This window comes from Crotalus tigris, unplaced genomic scaffold, assembly GCF_016545835.1.
Source record: "Crotalus tigris isolate CLP2741 ecotype Arizona unplaced genomic scaffold, ASM1654583v1 scf7180000024361.1375286210:1436186, whole genome shotgun sequence".
NCBI classification, from domain to species: domain Eukaryota; kingdom Metazoa; phylum Chordata; class Lepidosauria; order Squamata; family Viperidae; genus Crotalus; species Crotalus tigris.
The window spans coordinates 319,599-332,157 of NW_024100529.1; the positions used below are offsets into that span (position 1 = coordinate 319,599).

At 43.6% G+C, this 12,559-nt stretch overlaps 1 protein-coding gene across 3 annotated transcripts in view; it reads left to right on the plus strand.

Moving 5' to 3' along the window:
- EIF4E2 (eukaryotic translation initiation factor 4E family member 2) overlaps window positions 1–12,559 on the plus strand; it is a 48,266-nt gene that overhangs the window by 14,161 nt on the left and 21,546 nt on the right. For all 3 annotated transcript variants that reach the window (XM_039327390.1, XM_039327388.1, XM_039327389.1), the window contains 3 exons: window positions 7,169–7,273; window positions 8,695–8,847; window positions 10,033–10,169. In XM_039327390.1, coding sequence (XP_039183324.1) covers window positions 7,169–7,273; window positions 8,695–8,847; window positions 10,033–10,169 — 395 coding nt within the window. The remainder of the gene's footprint in view (window positions 1–7,168; window positions 7,274–8,694; window positions 8,848–10,032; window positions 10,170–12,559) is intronic.

Genomic DNA, 12,559 nt, shown 5'->3' on the forward strand with positions numbered 1-12,559 from the left:
CCTTTATGGTATTTCCTCCATTGAGTTTGGATTTTAAGATCTTCTTCACTCTCTTGATGTATTCACCTCTAATCTTTTTCTTGACTTCAGTGTGCTTGATGTTGTCAGCTTGAAGGATACCCAAGTATTTGTAGTACTCTTCCTCATCCAGACTCTTAATGTTATTTTCGTGGGGCATCTTGATTCCTTCAGTTTTCACTATTTTTCCTTGTTTGATAGTAAGTGTGGCACATTTGTCCAAGCCAAACTCCATTACAATATCTTGGCTATATATACGGACAGTGTTGAGCAGCGATTCTATTTCAGATGATGTTTTTCCATACAGCTTCAGATCATCCATATAAAGGAGGTGGGATAGTCTGGCAGATGTTTTTGATGTTTGATAGCCATGTCCTGAGTTATTCAGTATTGTTGACAGAGGAAACAGTGCAATAACAAATAGTAATGGTGATAATGAATCTCCTTGAAATATTCCTCTCTTGATATTAACCTCTCCCAGCTCTCACCATTGATCTGCAACTGTGTCTTCCATTGTGCCATCGATCTTTGCACAAATTTTCTGATGTTTCTACTGACTCCTGTTATTTCTAGGCACTTTATTATCCAATCATGTGGCAGAGAGTCAAATGCCTTTTTGTAGTCAATCCATGCCACATTCAGGTTGGTCTTCCTTCTCTTGCAGTTTTCCAAGATCATTTTGTCTATTAGGAGTTGATCTTTTGTTCCTCTGCTATTGGGGCGGTTTCCTTTCTGCTCAGGTGGAAAGAGATTGTTTTCAACTAGATGCTGTTGTACTGCATCAGCTACCACACCAGTTAGTAATTTGAAAGTTGTTGGTAAGCAGGTAATTGGCCTGTAGTTACCTGGTGTTGCCCCTTTTGCTGGATTTTTCATTATTAGGTAGGTTTTCCCAGTTGTTAGCCACTTTTCAATTTCTCCTCCTTGTAGTATATTGTTGAACTGCTTGGCAATGAGTGGGTGTATAACAGTTAGATGTTTCAACCAAAACCCATGCAGTTCATCTTCACCTGGTGCTGACCAATTTTTGATTTTCTTTGCTCTTTTTTCTACCATTTTTGTTGTTATTACTAGTTCTTTCATTTCAACTTCTGTTTTATTTGCATCCACCTCTTTTAACCAAGCCGCATCCTTGTTGTATTTCTTTGGGTTATCCCATATCTGCTTCCAGAACTGCACTGTTTCTTCCTTGTCAGGTACTGACTGATTCCTTGCAGTTTCTCCATTGATGGATTGGTAGAAACGTTTCTGATTGGATTGAAATTGGAGGTTCTGCCTATAGTTTGCAATTCGAGCTTCATATCTACTGATTTTCCTGGCTATAGCTGTTATTTGTTGCTTTATTATTTCCAGTGCTTCCTTGATCTTCCTTGTTTCTAAGTGGTATTTCTTGATTAGGTATTCTTTGGTCTTCTTGTTCTTCAGCTTCTTTTCTTTCATCTGTTCTAGCTTGCTTGCATGTGATCTTAACTTGCTGATCTTATTTTCTAGTCTAACCTTCCATTTTTCTGGTGCACTGTTTGTTTGTTTTTCTTCTTTGTTGATTTTGCATCCCAGGTATTCTGTTATAACTGCAGCTGTGCTGTACATTAGTTGGTTTGTTTCTTGCAGTGAATTGGTGCTTATACTTGATATTGCAGTATTTGCATCTTTTAATGCTTGTGCTAGCTGTTTCTTTGGAACAAGCTTCAATGCAGGTAGCCTTATTCTGTTGTTTTTGTGCTGTTCTAGATGCTCAGTTATTCTTTGTTTCAATTCTTTTATTTCTTTAGTTAGAGGGTTTTGTTCTTCCTGAGGAAGAGGTGCCTGGTTTCCAAATGAGAACAGTTGTATATCTCTGCTGGATTCTTTCACTGCCAACTCCCCCTGGTTTGCCTCTACATTCTGAATTACTTCTGGTAAGGCTTTGATTTCTTTGCCCTGGGTAAACCTTTGCAGTTCGTCCAATTCTGTTTCTGTGAATATTTTATTTCGTGTTATAAATCGGCGTTGATCTGCTAGTCTCTGTTCTGTTATTTCTGATTCTGGATGTTGTTCTTTCCACAACTGGTGCATTCGTTTTAGATATCCTCTTCTTGTTGGACTTGATCTGTAGTAACAGATCATTATTTCTTTGTTTTCCATCACTGTGTATCTGCGACGGGTAAACACCTTTTCTTCCAGTAGTTCTGCAGCTGCTGGCCCTGGTTGCTCAGCCAACAGTCCTGAGTCCTGTAACCCATTTTTCACCAGATATCCAGGAACTCCAATATCTAGTGCGGACCTTGTTAACCCGGGCGACGTCCGAGCCGGTATGGCATTCTGAAATTTACGTCTCACCATATTTTTTATGGGAGAGACACTCTTTGTCTGACTCCTCTGATGAGACCTGTCCAGTATGGTTGAACCTCTGGCATAGCTCTCATCTTCCTCAGAGTACACAAGCCCCACAACCACGTCAAGGTAGTGCCTCACTGGGGGATTATTATTATTATTATTACTATTATTATTACTATTATTATTATTACTATCATTATTATTATTATTATTATTATTATTATTAGACCTCCAAGGTCCCTTCCAACTGTGATGATGACGACAAGTCCAGCGTGCAGGTATAATTCTTCTCAGTTCTCTTGGATATCAAGAATTCGAGGATCAGGATCTCTACTGAGATACCAATTGCCTTCACTTTTTAACCAATTCCTCTCTGTTGGATCCAAGACAGCAGATCTCTTGATATCTTTTCCACCATTTGACAAATTTGTCAGCAATACAACAGTTTACTGACACTCTAGCTCTAAATTCTCTCCGTGCATTTTGTTGTCCTAATAACAGGGGAGAAAAAAATGAAACGGGGACACTGGCACTACAGCCATATTATATCTATTTCAAAGTATATTTGAACCTGCCAAGTAAATTTGGATCTGCTACCAATTTTTTTCCAAGTGACTTGCAAGTCAATCAGCCAGAGCTTCCAGCGTGTTGTGATTTAGCAAAAGCAACAAGGGAAACCTGAGCCAAATGAGTGAAATACACAATAACATTTTTTAAAAAAAACAAAACAAACGAAAAGTGTAATTGACAATTAAATTCTGCGGTTTTGTCTCTAAGCATTTTACTCGTTTTCTGCACTGGATTTCAGCATTCTAGTGAGATACAAAACAGATTCCAGAAACATGCCGTTGCCCTCCACTTCATGTTTTATGTATTTTATTTTTATTTTTAATTGGGTATGTCTAGTTTAATGAAGGGTTACCTGCCTGAACAGAATGCTCCAACACTGGAAGTTTTTAAGAAGAGACTGGACAGCCATTGGTCCGAAATGGTATAGGGTTACCGGCCTGAGCAGGGGGTTGGACTAGATGACCTCCAAGGTCCCTTCCAACTTTATTATTGTTGTTATTATTATTTTATTTTTTATTTATTTTATTTTATTTATATCCTACCATTATTGTTTTTATAAACAGCTCAAGGCAGCGAAGGTATCTAATGTTCTTTCTGTTTTTCCCACAACAACAACTTGTGAGGTGATTTGGGCTGAGAGGCGGGGGGAGGACTGGCCAAAGTCATCCATCTGGCTTCAATGGTGAAGGCAGGACTAGAACTCATGGTTTCCTAGTTTTTAGTCTGGCACCTTAACAACTGGACCGTCTCTCTGATCTTTTTGACTTTCAGCAGACGCCATGCGTGAGGAAGGCCTTTTCCATCAGCTTCTTGCCACGGGACACTCCCGGAATTATATCTGGGAACTTTTGTGTAGCAAGCAAATGCTTTCCTGTTCACAGGACTCCAAGGTCCCTTTCACAGTTACCGTTTTTAAGCCAGGTCTCGCCCAATCTGTATTCATGCTTTTGGTTTTTCCTGCCTAAGTGTAAGATTTTGCTTTTCTCCACATGGAAACTCATTTTGTTGGATAGGGCCCATTGTTCGAGTTTGTGAAGATCTTTTTGGATCCTGAGTTTGTCTTTTGGGGCAGGGGTAGGCCACCTCGGCTCTTTCATGACTCGTGGACTTCAACTCCCAGAATTCCTGAGCCAGCATGGGGGAACTATGGGCCCTTCATGACTCGTGGACTTCAACTCCCAGAATTCCTGAGTCAGCCATGCTGAAGGGAAAGGGAGAGGTTTCCAAACTGAGCCATGCTGACTCAGGAATTCTGGGAGTTGAAGTCCACGAGTCATAAAAGAGCCAAGGTTGCCTACCCCTGGCCTATGCACTAAACCAGGAGTCTTCAAACTTGGCCCTTTTATGACGCGTGGACTTCAACTCCCAGAATTCCTGAGCCAACCATGCTGAGGGGAAAGGGAGAAGTTTCCAAGCGGAGCCATGCTGACTCAGGAATTCTGGGAGTTGAAGTCCACGAGTCATAAAAGAGCCGAGGTTGCCTACCCCTGCTCTAGGGCGTTGGCTACTCCTGACAGTCTGGTGTCATCTGCGAATTTGATGAGTTCCCCTTCAATTCCCTCATCTAAATCATTGATGAAGATGTTGAAGGGTGCTGGGCCTAAGACGGAACCTTGTGGTACCCCGCTGCTGACCTCTCCATCAGAAGGCTAAATATTGGAGAGTCTTTGTGCTACGGGTAGTCCTCAACAACCACAATCGGTACCCACATTTCTGTGACTACCGTGTTTCCCCCAAAATAAGACCCAACTGGAAAATAAGCCCAAGTGTGATTTTTCAGGATGCTCGTAATATAAGCCCCACCCCCAAAATAAGCCCCAGTTAAGATCGTCAGCCAGACGGATGCATTTAGTACCGTATTTCCCCGAAAATAAACCCTAACTGGAAAATAAGCCTTAAATAATAATAATAATAAAGTTGGAAGGGACCTTGGAGGTCATCTAGTCCAACCCCCTGCTCAGGCAGGAAACCCTATACCAGGGGTAGGCAACCTTGGCTCTTTTATGACTCGCGGACTTCAGCATAGCTGGCTCAGGAATTCTGGGAGTTGAAGTCCACGAGTCATAAAAGAGCCAAGGTTGCCTACCCCTGCACTATACCCAGTGCTTTTTTTGTTTTAAAAAAAAAAAGGTGCCAGAACTCACACACTTCATACAACCCACCTTGCCTATCCTACAAGGTTCCATCCAAAAAACGTGCCGGAACTCTGTTCTGGGCGTTCTATCAGAAAAAAAGCCCTGCCTATACCATTTCAGACAAATGGCTGTCCAGTATCTTCTTAAAAACTTCCACTGTTGGAGCATTCAGAGCTTCTGGAGGCAGGTTGTTCCACTGGTTAATTGTTCTAACTGTCGGGAAGTTTCTCCTTAGTTCTAGGTTGCTTCTCTCCTTGATCAGTTTCCATTCGTTGCTTCTCGTCCTGCCTTCAGGCGCTTTGGAGAAGAGCTTGACTCCCTCTTCTTTGGGGCAGCCCCTTAATGCGTCTTTTGGAGCAAAAATTGATATTAAGACCCGGTCTTATTTTTGGAGAAGCAAGGAATTCAGCTGTGCCTGATTTTACAAACTTTTTGCCACCGTAAAGCACATTACAGTGAATCGTTGGGTCATTAAGGAAATCTATCTTTCCCCCCTGATTTTGCTTGTTGGAAGCCAGCTGGGAAGTTTTGCAGATGGCAAAACACAATAATCCTGTCATAAATACATGCCCTGTTGCCAAGTGCCCAAATTTTGAGCATATGACTGGGGTTGCTACAGCTGTTGTAAATGTGAGGACTGATCATAATTCACTTTCAGTGCCGTTGTAACTTTGAACAAACTGTTTGTAACTGCCTGTATGATCTTTTGACATCACCATAGACAATTCTAGAAGGCAGACCCAGAAAGGTTGCAGATGCTTAGCCTTCGTGGAGCTAGCCCGTTCAGTCACTTGCGCCTACCCCAGCCCTATTCCGATTTTAATGGAGATTCTTATCATAGATTGATGGCGCTGCTTACAATACCAGACGATCTCTACATCTGTTGTCTTTTCGTCGGACTCGGATACAAAATCGGTGTTTAATGCCGCCACATTTTCTCCGGTAGTTCGTAGAATTTGACTGCAGATTAGCAGCTGGTTAATTTCCAACGTTTTATGTGGGTTGTATAATGATAATGATAATGTTGATTTGTTTCTTTTGCTTGGATTGTTTTTAGTCCAACGTATGGAGGAGATTGCACTGTTCTAAAGAACAGTGCAATCTCCTCCATACGTTGGACTAAAAACAATCTTTAGCGATGTCAACCCTTCTTTTTCTTCTTGTGCCATATCCGTTATCAGACGTTGGCGATCATGTTGGCGATCCTGTTTTTATCAGCAGCCGCACGAAAAAGTGTTGCTGAGTTTTTTCCAAACCAGTCCCTTAGATTTTGAAGCCACGATGTTCTTCTGCCCGGACCTCGTTTGCCTTCCATCTTTCCCTGGAGGATTAAAATGGAGTAGGCCGTATTTTTCTGGGTGTCGCCTCACATGTCTGAAATATTCTAATTTTCGTTTTTTTAATTGTTTTGATGATTTCCCTTGGCTTTCCCAGGTGGCTGATCACCTCCTCATTTCTGATCTTGTCCGCTAGAACAGTGGTTCTCAACCGGTCGTAAGTCGAGGACTACTCAACTGGTGCAGCACCGTTTGCAGAATGGGACTTTTGGCGGGCTCAACAGGGCAGAGACAGTCTGGACAATTCCTATTGGCTTTGGAAAGCCAATAGAATTAGACTCTATTCAAGAGAGTCTATTCTATTGGCTTTCAAATGCCAATAGAATAAAAGGGAGTAGCACAGCTAAGGAAAAGGGTAAAAAAAAATGGCGGACTGCGTTGTTTGGCGACCCCCGTGAAATGGTCGTTCGACCCCAAATGGGTCCTGACCCACAGGTTGAGAACCACTGCGCTAGAAGCATGATAAACCCAAAACTACGAATTGGTACGTGGAATCTTGAGAAGCCTATACGATGTCAACCCAGTAAAATAAAATAATAAAATGAAATAAAACGTAAAATGAATAAAATAACCAAATAGCATAAAACATAAAATAAAACAATAAATAAAATAAAATATAAAACAAGATCATAAATAATATAAAATATCTGTGAGATGCAGGCAGCACACAAAACCACGCACCCTCCAGTCCACAGGAAAACCTCTCTCCACAGAACCGGTCCCTGGCACCCAAAAGATTGGGGGACCTCTGTCCTATGCCGTACCCTAAATAAGTAAATAAATTTCTTACAGGTGGAACAGTTCTGGCGGTTTTACAGCCACATGGTCCGTCCTGGGGACCTGACAGGCCACAGCGACTTCCATCTTTTCAAAGAAGGGATTAAACCCATGTGGGAGGTGAGTGTTAAAGCTGATGGCGAGATTTGCTTAATAAGGCCTTTCTGGCGCTGTGGAAGTAAGTCGGGCTTCATCCCAGGTTTAACACTGAGTAGTCTGATGGGAGGCACTCAGTCCTGGTTCCGATAGATGAGACCAGTAGAAATAAGAACTCTGAGGCAATTGCTTTCCTCAAAGAACAATTTTAATGGCTACGTAATATCAGCACGAGCATAGGTGAAACCAGGACTGGAAGTTTCCCCTCCCCCCCCCGTCCCAAAAGGTTACAAAATAAAAGTTAAACTTCCCACCCGCTAAATATGTAATAAATCACATTCTCCAATTAACACCTTTGGCGGGCTCTCTAACGGTAATTCTAGCCCGCCAAACACTTGAGCGATTCGACCTTGGTTCCCACAGGAAAGTTATTGTTGTGACTGAACTAGAAGAATGCATTTTCCCCCCCTCCCTTAGCTGTGGCAAGCCGAAAATCGAAGGAAGATGGCTGTGTGACCAAAAGTAGCTTTGTAGGTTTGACACGCCTCATTGTCCCCCATTGTTGTGGTCATCGGTTTTTTTCACTTGTTCGGCGAGAAGGGCAGCCGTTGGCCAACGATCCTGTTAGCGAGAGGGAGGCCAAGAATTTGCGCACGGTACTGGTTCAGAATGCTCTGGCCTATAAATTATTTATTTATTAGATTTCCTTTTTCATCTACCCTTATTACTTTATAAGAAACTCGAGATGGCGCACGTAGCTAATACTCCTTCCTCTTCCTAATTTTCTCCACGATAAACAACCCAGTGAGGTAGGTTGGGCTGAGAGAGAGGGACTGGCCCAGAGTCGCCTAGCTAGCTCTCATACCCAAGACGGGACTAGAATTCACCATCTCCTCGCGACTGACCCAAAGTCACCCAGTCGGCTTTCAGGCTTAAGGTGGGACTAGAACAAAGATCTCCCGGTGACTGGGCCAGAATCACCCTGCCAGTTTTCATGCTAGAATTCTCCACCTCCTAGCGATTGGCCCAGGGCGATCCCGTCGACTTTTATAGCTGAGGCAGGACTAGAACTCACCGTCTCCGAGTGACTGGCCCAAAATCACCCAGTTGGGTTTCATACCTAAAGCAGGACTAGAACTCACCAACTCTGAGTGATTGGCCCGCAGTCACCCTGTCAGTCTTTGTGCCTAAGAGGGGACTAGAACTCACGGTCGCCTGGTTTCTTGGCCAGCTCTTTAACTGCTACACCAAACTGTCCATAAAGTGGTGCTGTTATATTGGAACTGCCGCCCTCTTTCACCTGTCAGGGAATAGACACCTGGATGCTTCTGTTGAAGGAAAATAGTCTTGTCCTGTCGCCCCCATCAGCGCAGCATCCCTGCTCTCGGCAAGCTCAAGCCAGCGCTGTGGTTTATGCCTAATTTTCTTCCCCACCCTCTTCCCAGGACGATGCCAACAAGAACGGGGGCAAGTGGATTATCCGCCTCCGAAAGGGCCTGGCATCCCGGTGCTGGGAGAACCTCATTCTGGCTATGCTGGGAGAACAGTTTATGGTGGGGGAAGAAATCTGTGGGGCCGTCGTCTCCGTCCGTTTCCAGGTGAGTCGCCGGGGGGGGGTGGAGTTACAGAGGCGGCTGTCCAACTGAGCACAGGGACTGCCCTCTTTAATCTTCTCTTTTTATATATATATGTCTTTGGTTATTCGGGTTTTCTCCCGCATAAAATTGGAAATGTCTTGGCGACGTTTCGACGAAGTTCCATTTGTCATCTTCAGGCTGGTGTTTTCAGCTTCATGCTTCTAGGAGCAATAACCAAAGACCTACATACAAACACCCACGAAAACCTCAGAAAACATAGATAGATAGATAGATAGATAGATAGATAGATAGATAGATAGATAGATAGATAGATAGACAGACAGACAGACAGACAGACAGACAGACAGACAGTTTTATTGATTATTTTTTTAACAGAATTCAATAGTAATCATTCAACAAAAACATCTGAATATTTTATTCACTAATACAAATTAAATTCCTAATCCCTAAATCTTTTCTCTAACCATCGATAAAACAGGTCCAAAGTTTGAAAATGTTGTTTCTTTTTCTTTCCACCTTAAAGTAAGTCTGTCCATTTCTGCAGTCTAGTATTGTTTTGATACTTTCTTCTTCTGGTGGTGTTTCTTCCTTTTTCCAACATAGTGCAAATATAATTCTTGCCACTGTTGTCCCATGTAAAATCAAGTATGTACTGTGCTTATCAAGTTTTTCTGGCATCATGCCTAGTAAAAAAAATTCAGGCTTTACAAACTCTTTTTTTTTTTAAGATATTTTATTAATTTTCCAGTTTTACATATAAGTATTTAGAAGGCAATGTGGTAATTGGGTTAAACAATAATTCAGTAATACAATCTTTAGTAGGTATCTCAGGTTACATCATCAAATATTTCTTCTCTTGTTTCCCTTAACACTTGCTGTCTCATACTTAAGCTAACAAATTTCTAATTGTATCAGAACTTAGTATAAATTTCATTATCGCATTTATAAATACATTTTTTGCTTAACATATCTTAATAAATCTCGATGCACAATCAACGCCCTGTTATTAAATTTTTACCTAATTTTAAATTTTAATGATGTATTCCCAACTGATCATTAGTATCCATAAAATTTAACTTTCAGGTGAGCCGAATTTCCTTTATCTCGTTTCATATAAATTATAATGTTTCAAATTCACATATTTACAAACTCTTTTCAATCGCCTCTGGGCGGTTCTCCCTGCAGGAAGATATCATCTCCATATGGAACAAGACAGCCAGCGACCAGGCCACCACGGCCAGGATCAGGGACACCTTACGACGAGTTCTCAACCTTCCCCCCAACACCATCATGGAGTACAAAACGCACACGGACAGCATCAAGTACGTGCCCGGGATGCGGGGAGGGTGCGAGAAATGGCCAGAACGCGCTTGGTTTCCGTGCCCTCTTACGGTGCTGAATGCTGCTTGAACACAAATAGAAAGCATGGTGGGCGCATATTCTATGGCAGTGGTGGCTAACCTATGGCACACATGCTAGAGGCGGCACTCAGAGCCCACTCTGTGCCACCGCCACCAGCAACAGATCCATCGGGCCACCGCTGCCGCCCGGAGCAGGACCCCTGCCCAGCACAAAGAAGGCGAAGCGGCCGACTAGCAAGCTGGAATACAGGTGATAGAGCAGAGGTCACCAACCATTGTCGATTGGTGGGCTGGAAGAAAAGGGAGGGGGAAGCATTTTACATGCGTGTGTGCGCGCACGGGGCCGCGAGCACACGCGCTGCAAATGGGGTGGGGCTAGTGCCTGCGTGATACTAGCCCTGCCCCGTTCTTGCGTGGTGCAGTGCCTTGTATCTGCATCCCGCGGCGCGGCGGTGGCCGTTTTTGCGCGTTGCAGCACGGCGGCCTATTTTTGCGCCCCCGGGGTTTGCGTGCCAGAGGCAACACTCAGAGGTACCCCCCTCCCCGAGGGCACCACAATGCCGATGCGGCCCTGGCACTTTGCAATAAATAAGTGGGTTTTGGGTTGCGGTTTGGGCACTCGGCCTCAGTTTTGTTGTAACTTGGCACGGCCACTAAATGAACTGTTATAAGTTGAGAGCTACCTGCATTAGGCCATCTCCAAGCCACCATTTCTCAATGTTGAGCAATGGTGGCTTAGAGAATTCAGCTCCCAGAATTCCCCAGTCACCTGGGGGTTGAAGTTGAAGTCCACCCGCAGGAAGTCCTTGACTTAACACCACAATGGAGACTGGAATCTCGGCTGTAAGCCATTACGGTCGTAAGTGGAGGCACCACATGGTTGGACTTGACTTTACAAGTGTTGTTATGACTGTGGGAAATGAGTTACCACGATGGAAATTCAAATCATGTGGCCATTAAGTAAAATCACGGGGTTATTAAGCGGATCCATTCTTAGGAATGGATTTTTTCATTCATTTATCCATCATTCAATCAATCAATTTCTGCAGCCAGTCACTCATCTCACTTTGGGAGGTTTACAATTCAAAAAAATATATATTAGAGGTAAAATACTAAAAACATTTTAAAGTAATAAAATCACTTGTTCTTGTTAGTTGCGAAGTCGTGTCCGACCCCTCGCGACCCCATGGACCACGTTCCTCCAAGTCTTCCTGTCCTCTACCATCTTCTGGAGTCCATTTAAGTTCACACCTACTGCTTCAGGGACTCCATCCAGCCACCTCGTTCTCTGTCGTCCCCTTCTTCTCTTGCCCTCCATCTTTCCCAGCATTAGGCCCTTCTCCAGTGAGTCCTTCCTTCTCATTAGGTGGCCAAAGTATTTGAGTTTCAACTGCAGGATTTGGCCTTCTAAAGAGCAGTCGGGGTTGATCTCTTCTAGGACTGACCGATTTGATCGCCTTGCAGTCCAAGGGACTCGCAGGAATCTTCTCCAGCACCAGAGTTCAATGGCCTCAATTCTTTGGCGCTCAGCCTTTCTAAGACAACCAATCAATACCATAAAACAAAACAATCACTAAAAACAACCAGATTAAAGTTTTGTTGGAAACTGTCAAAAAAAAAAAAAAAAAAGTTGGAAATCGTGGCCCTGTGGACCACAGGATGCTGCAAACGGGAGCCAGCTGCCAAGCAATCAAAATGGCGTCGCCTGGCCTCAAGGATGAGTCATAATTAGCTTTCTTAAGTCCATCAGAACGTCAAATGGTCGTAACTTGGGAACGCCCTGAATCTTACAATTGCCCCCCCCCTCCCCGAAAAAATGAAAAAACCTTGCTCCGAACGGCCAATGCTACACAAACTACCTTTTACAGTTAAACTGCCTCGGTTTCCAACCACACCTGAGACTGGGAATTTCTGTCACTAAGCAAAGAGAGGGTGGTTAAATGAGTCGGCCCGATTTTACAACCTCTTTTAGCCATGGCCGTTAAGCGAATCACTGCCGTTAAGTGAATCACACAGTTGTTTAGCAAACCCGGCTTCCCCCGTTGACTCGGCTTGTCAGAAGCCGGCTAGGAAGGGGGCAAAGGTTGATCACGTGACCCCGGAATGCTGCAAGCGTCGTGAATGCAGGCTGGTTGCCAAGCGCCCGAATTTTGATCCCATGTCCGGCGGACTGTTAACGACAGTCGTAAATATGAGGAGTTGACCATAAGTCACTTTTTTCAGGGATGCTGTGACTTTTTGAACGCTGAGTCAACGAAAGCTTGTAAGTTAAGGTAGTCCTTCACTTAACTACAGTTCATTTAGTAACCGTTCAAAGTTACAACACCACTGGAAATAGTGACGTACGACCA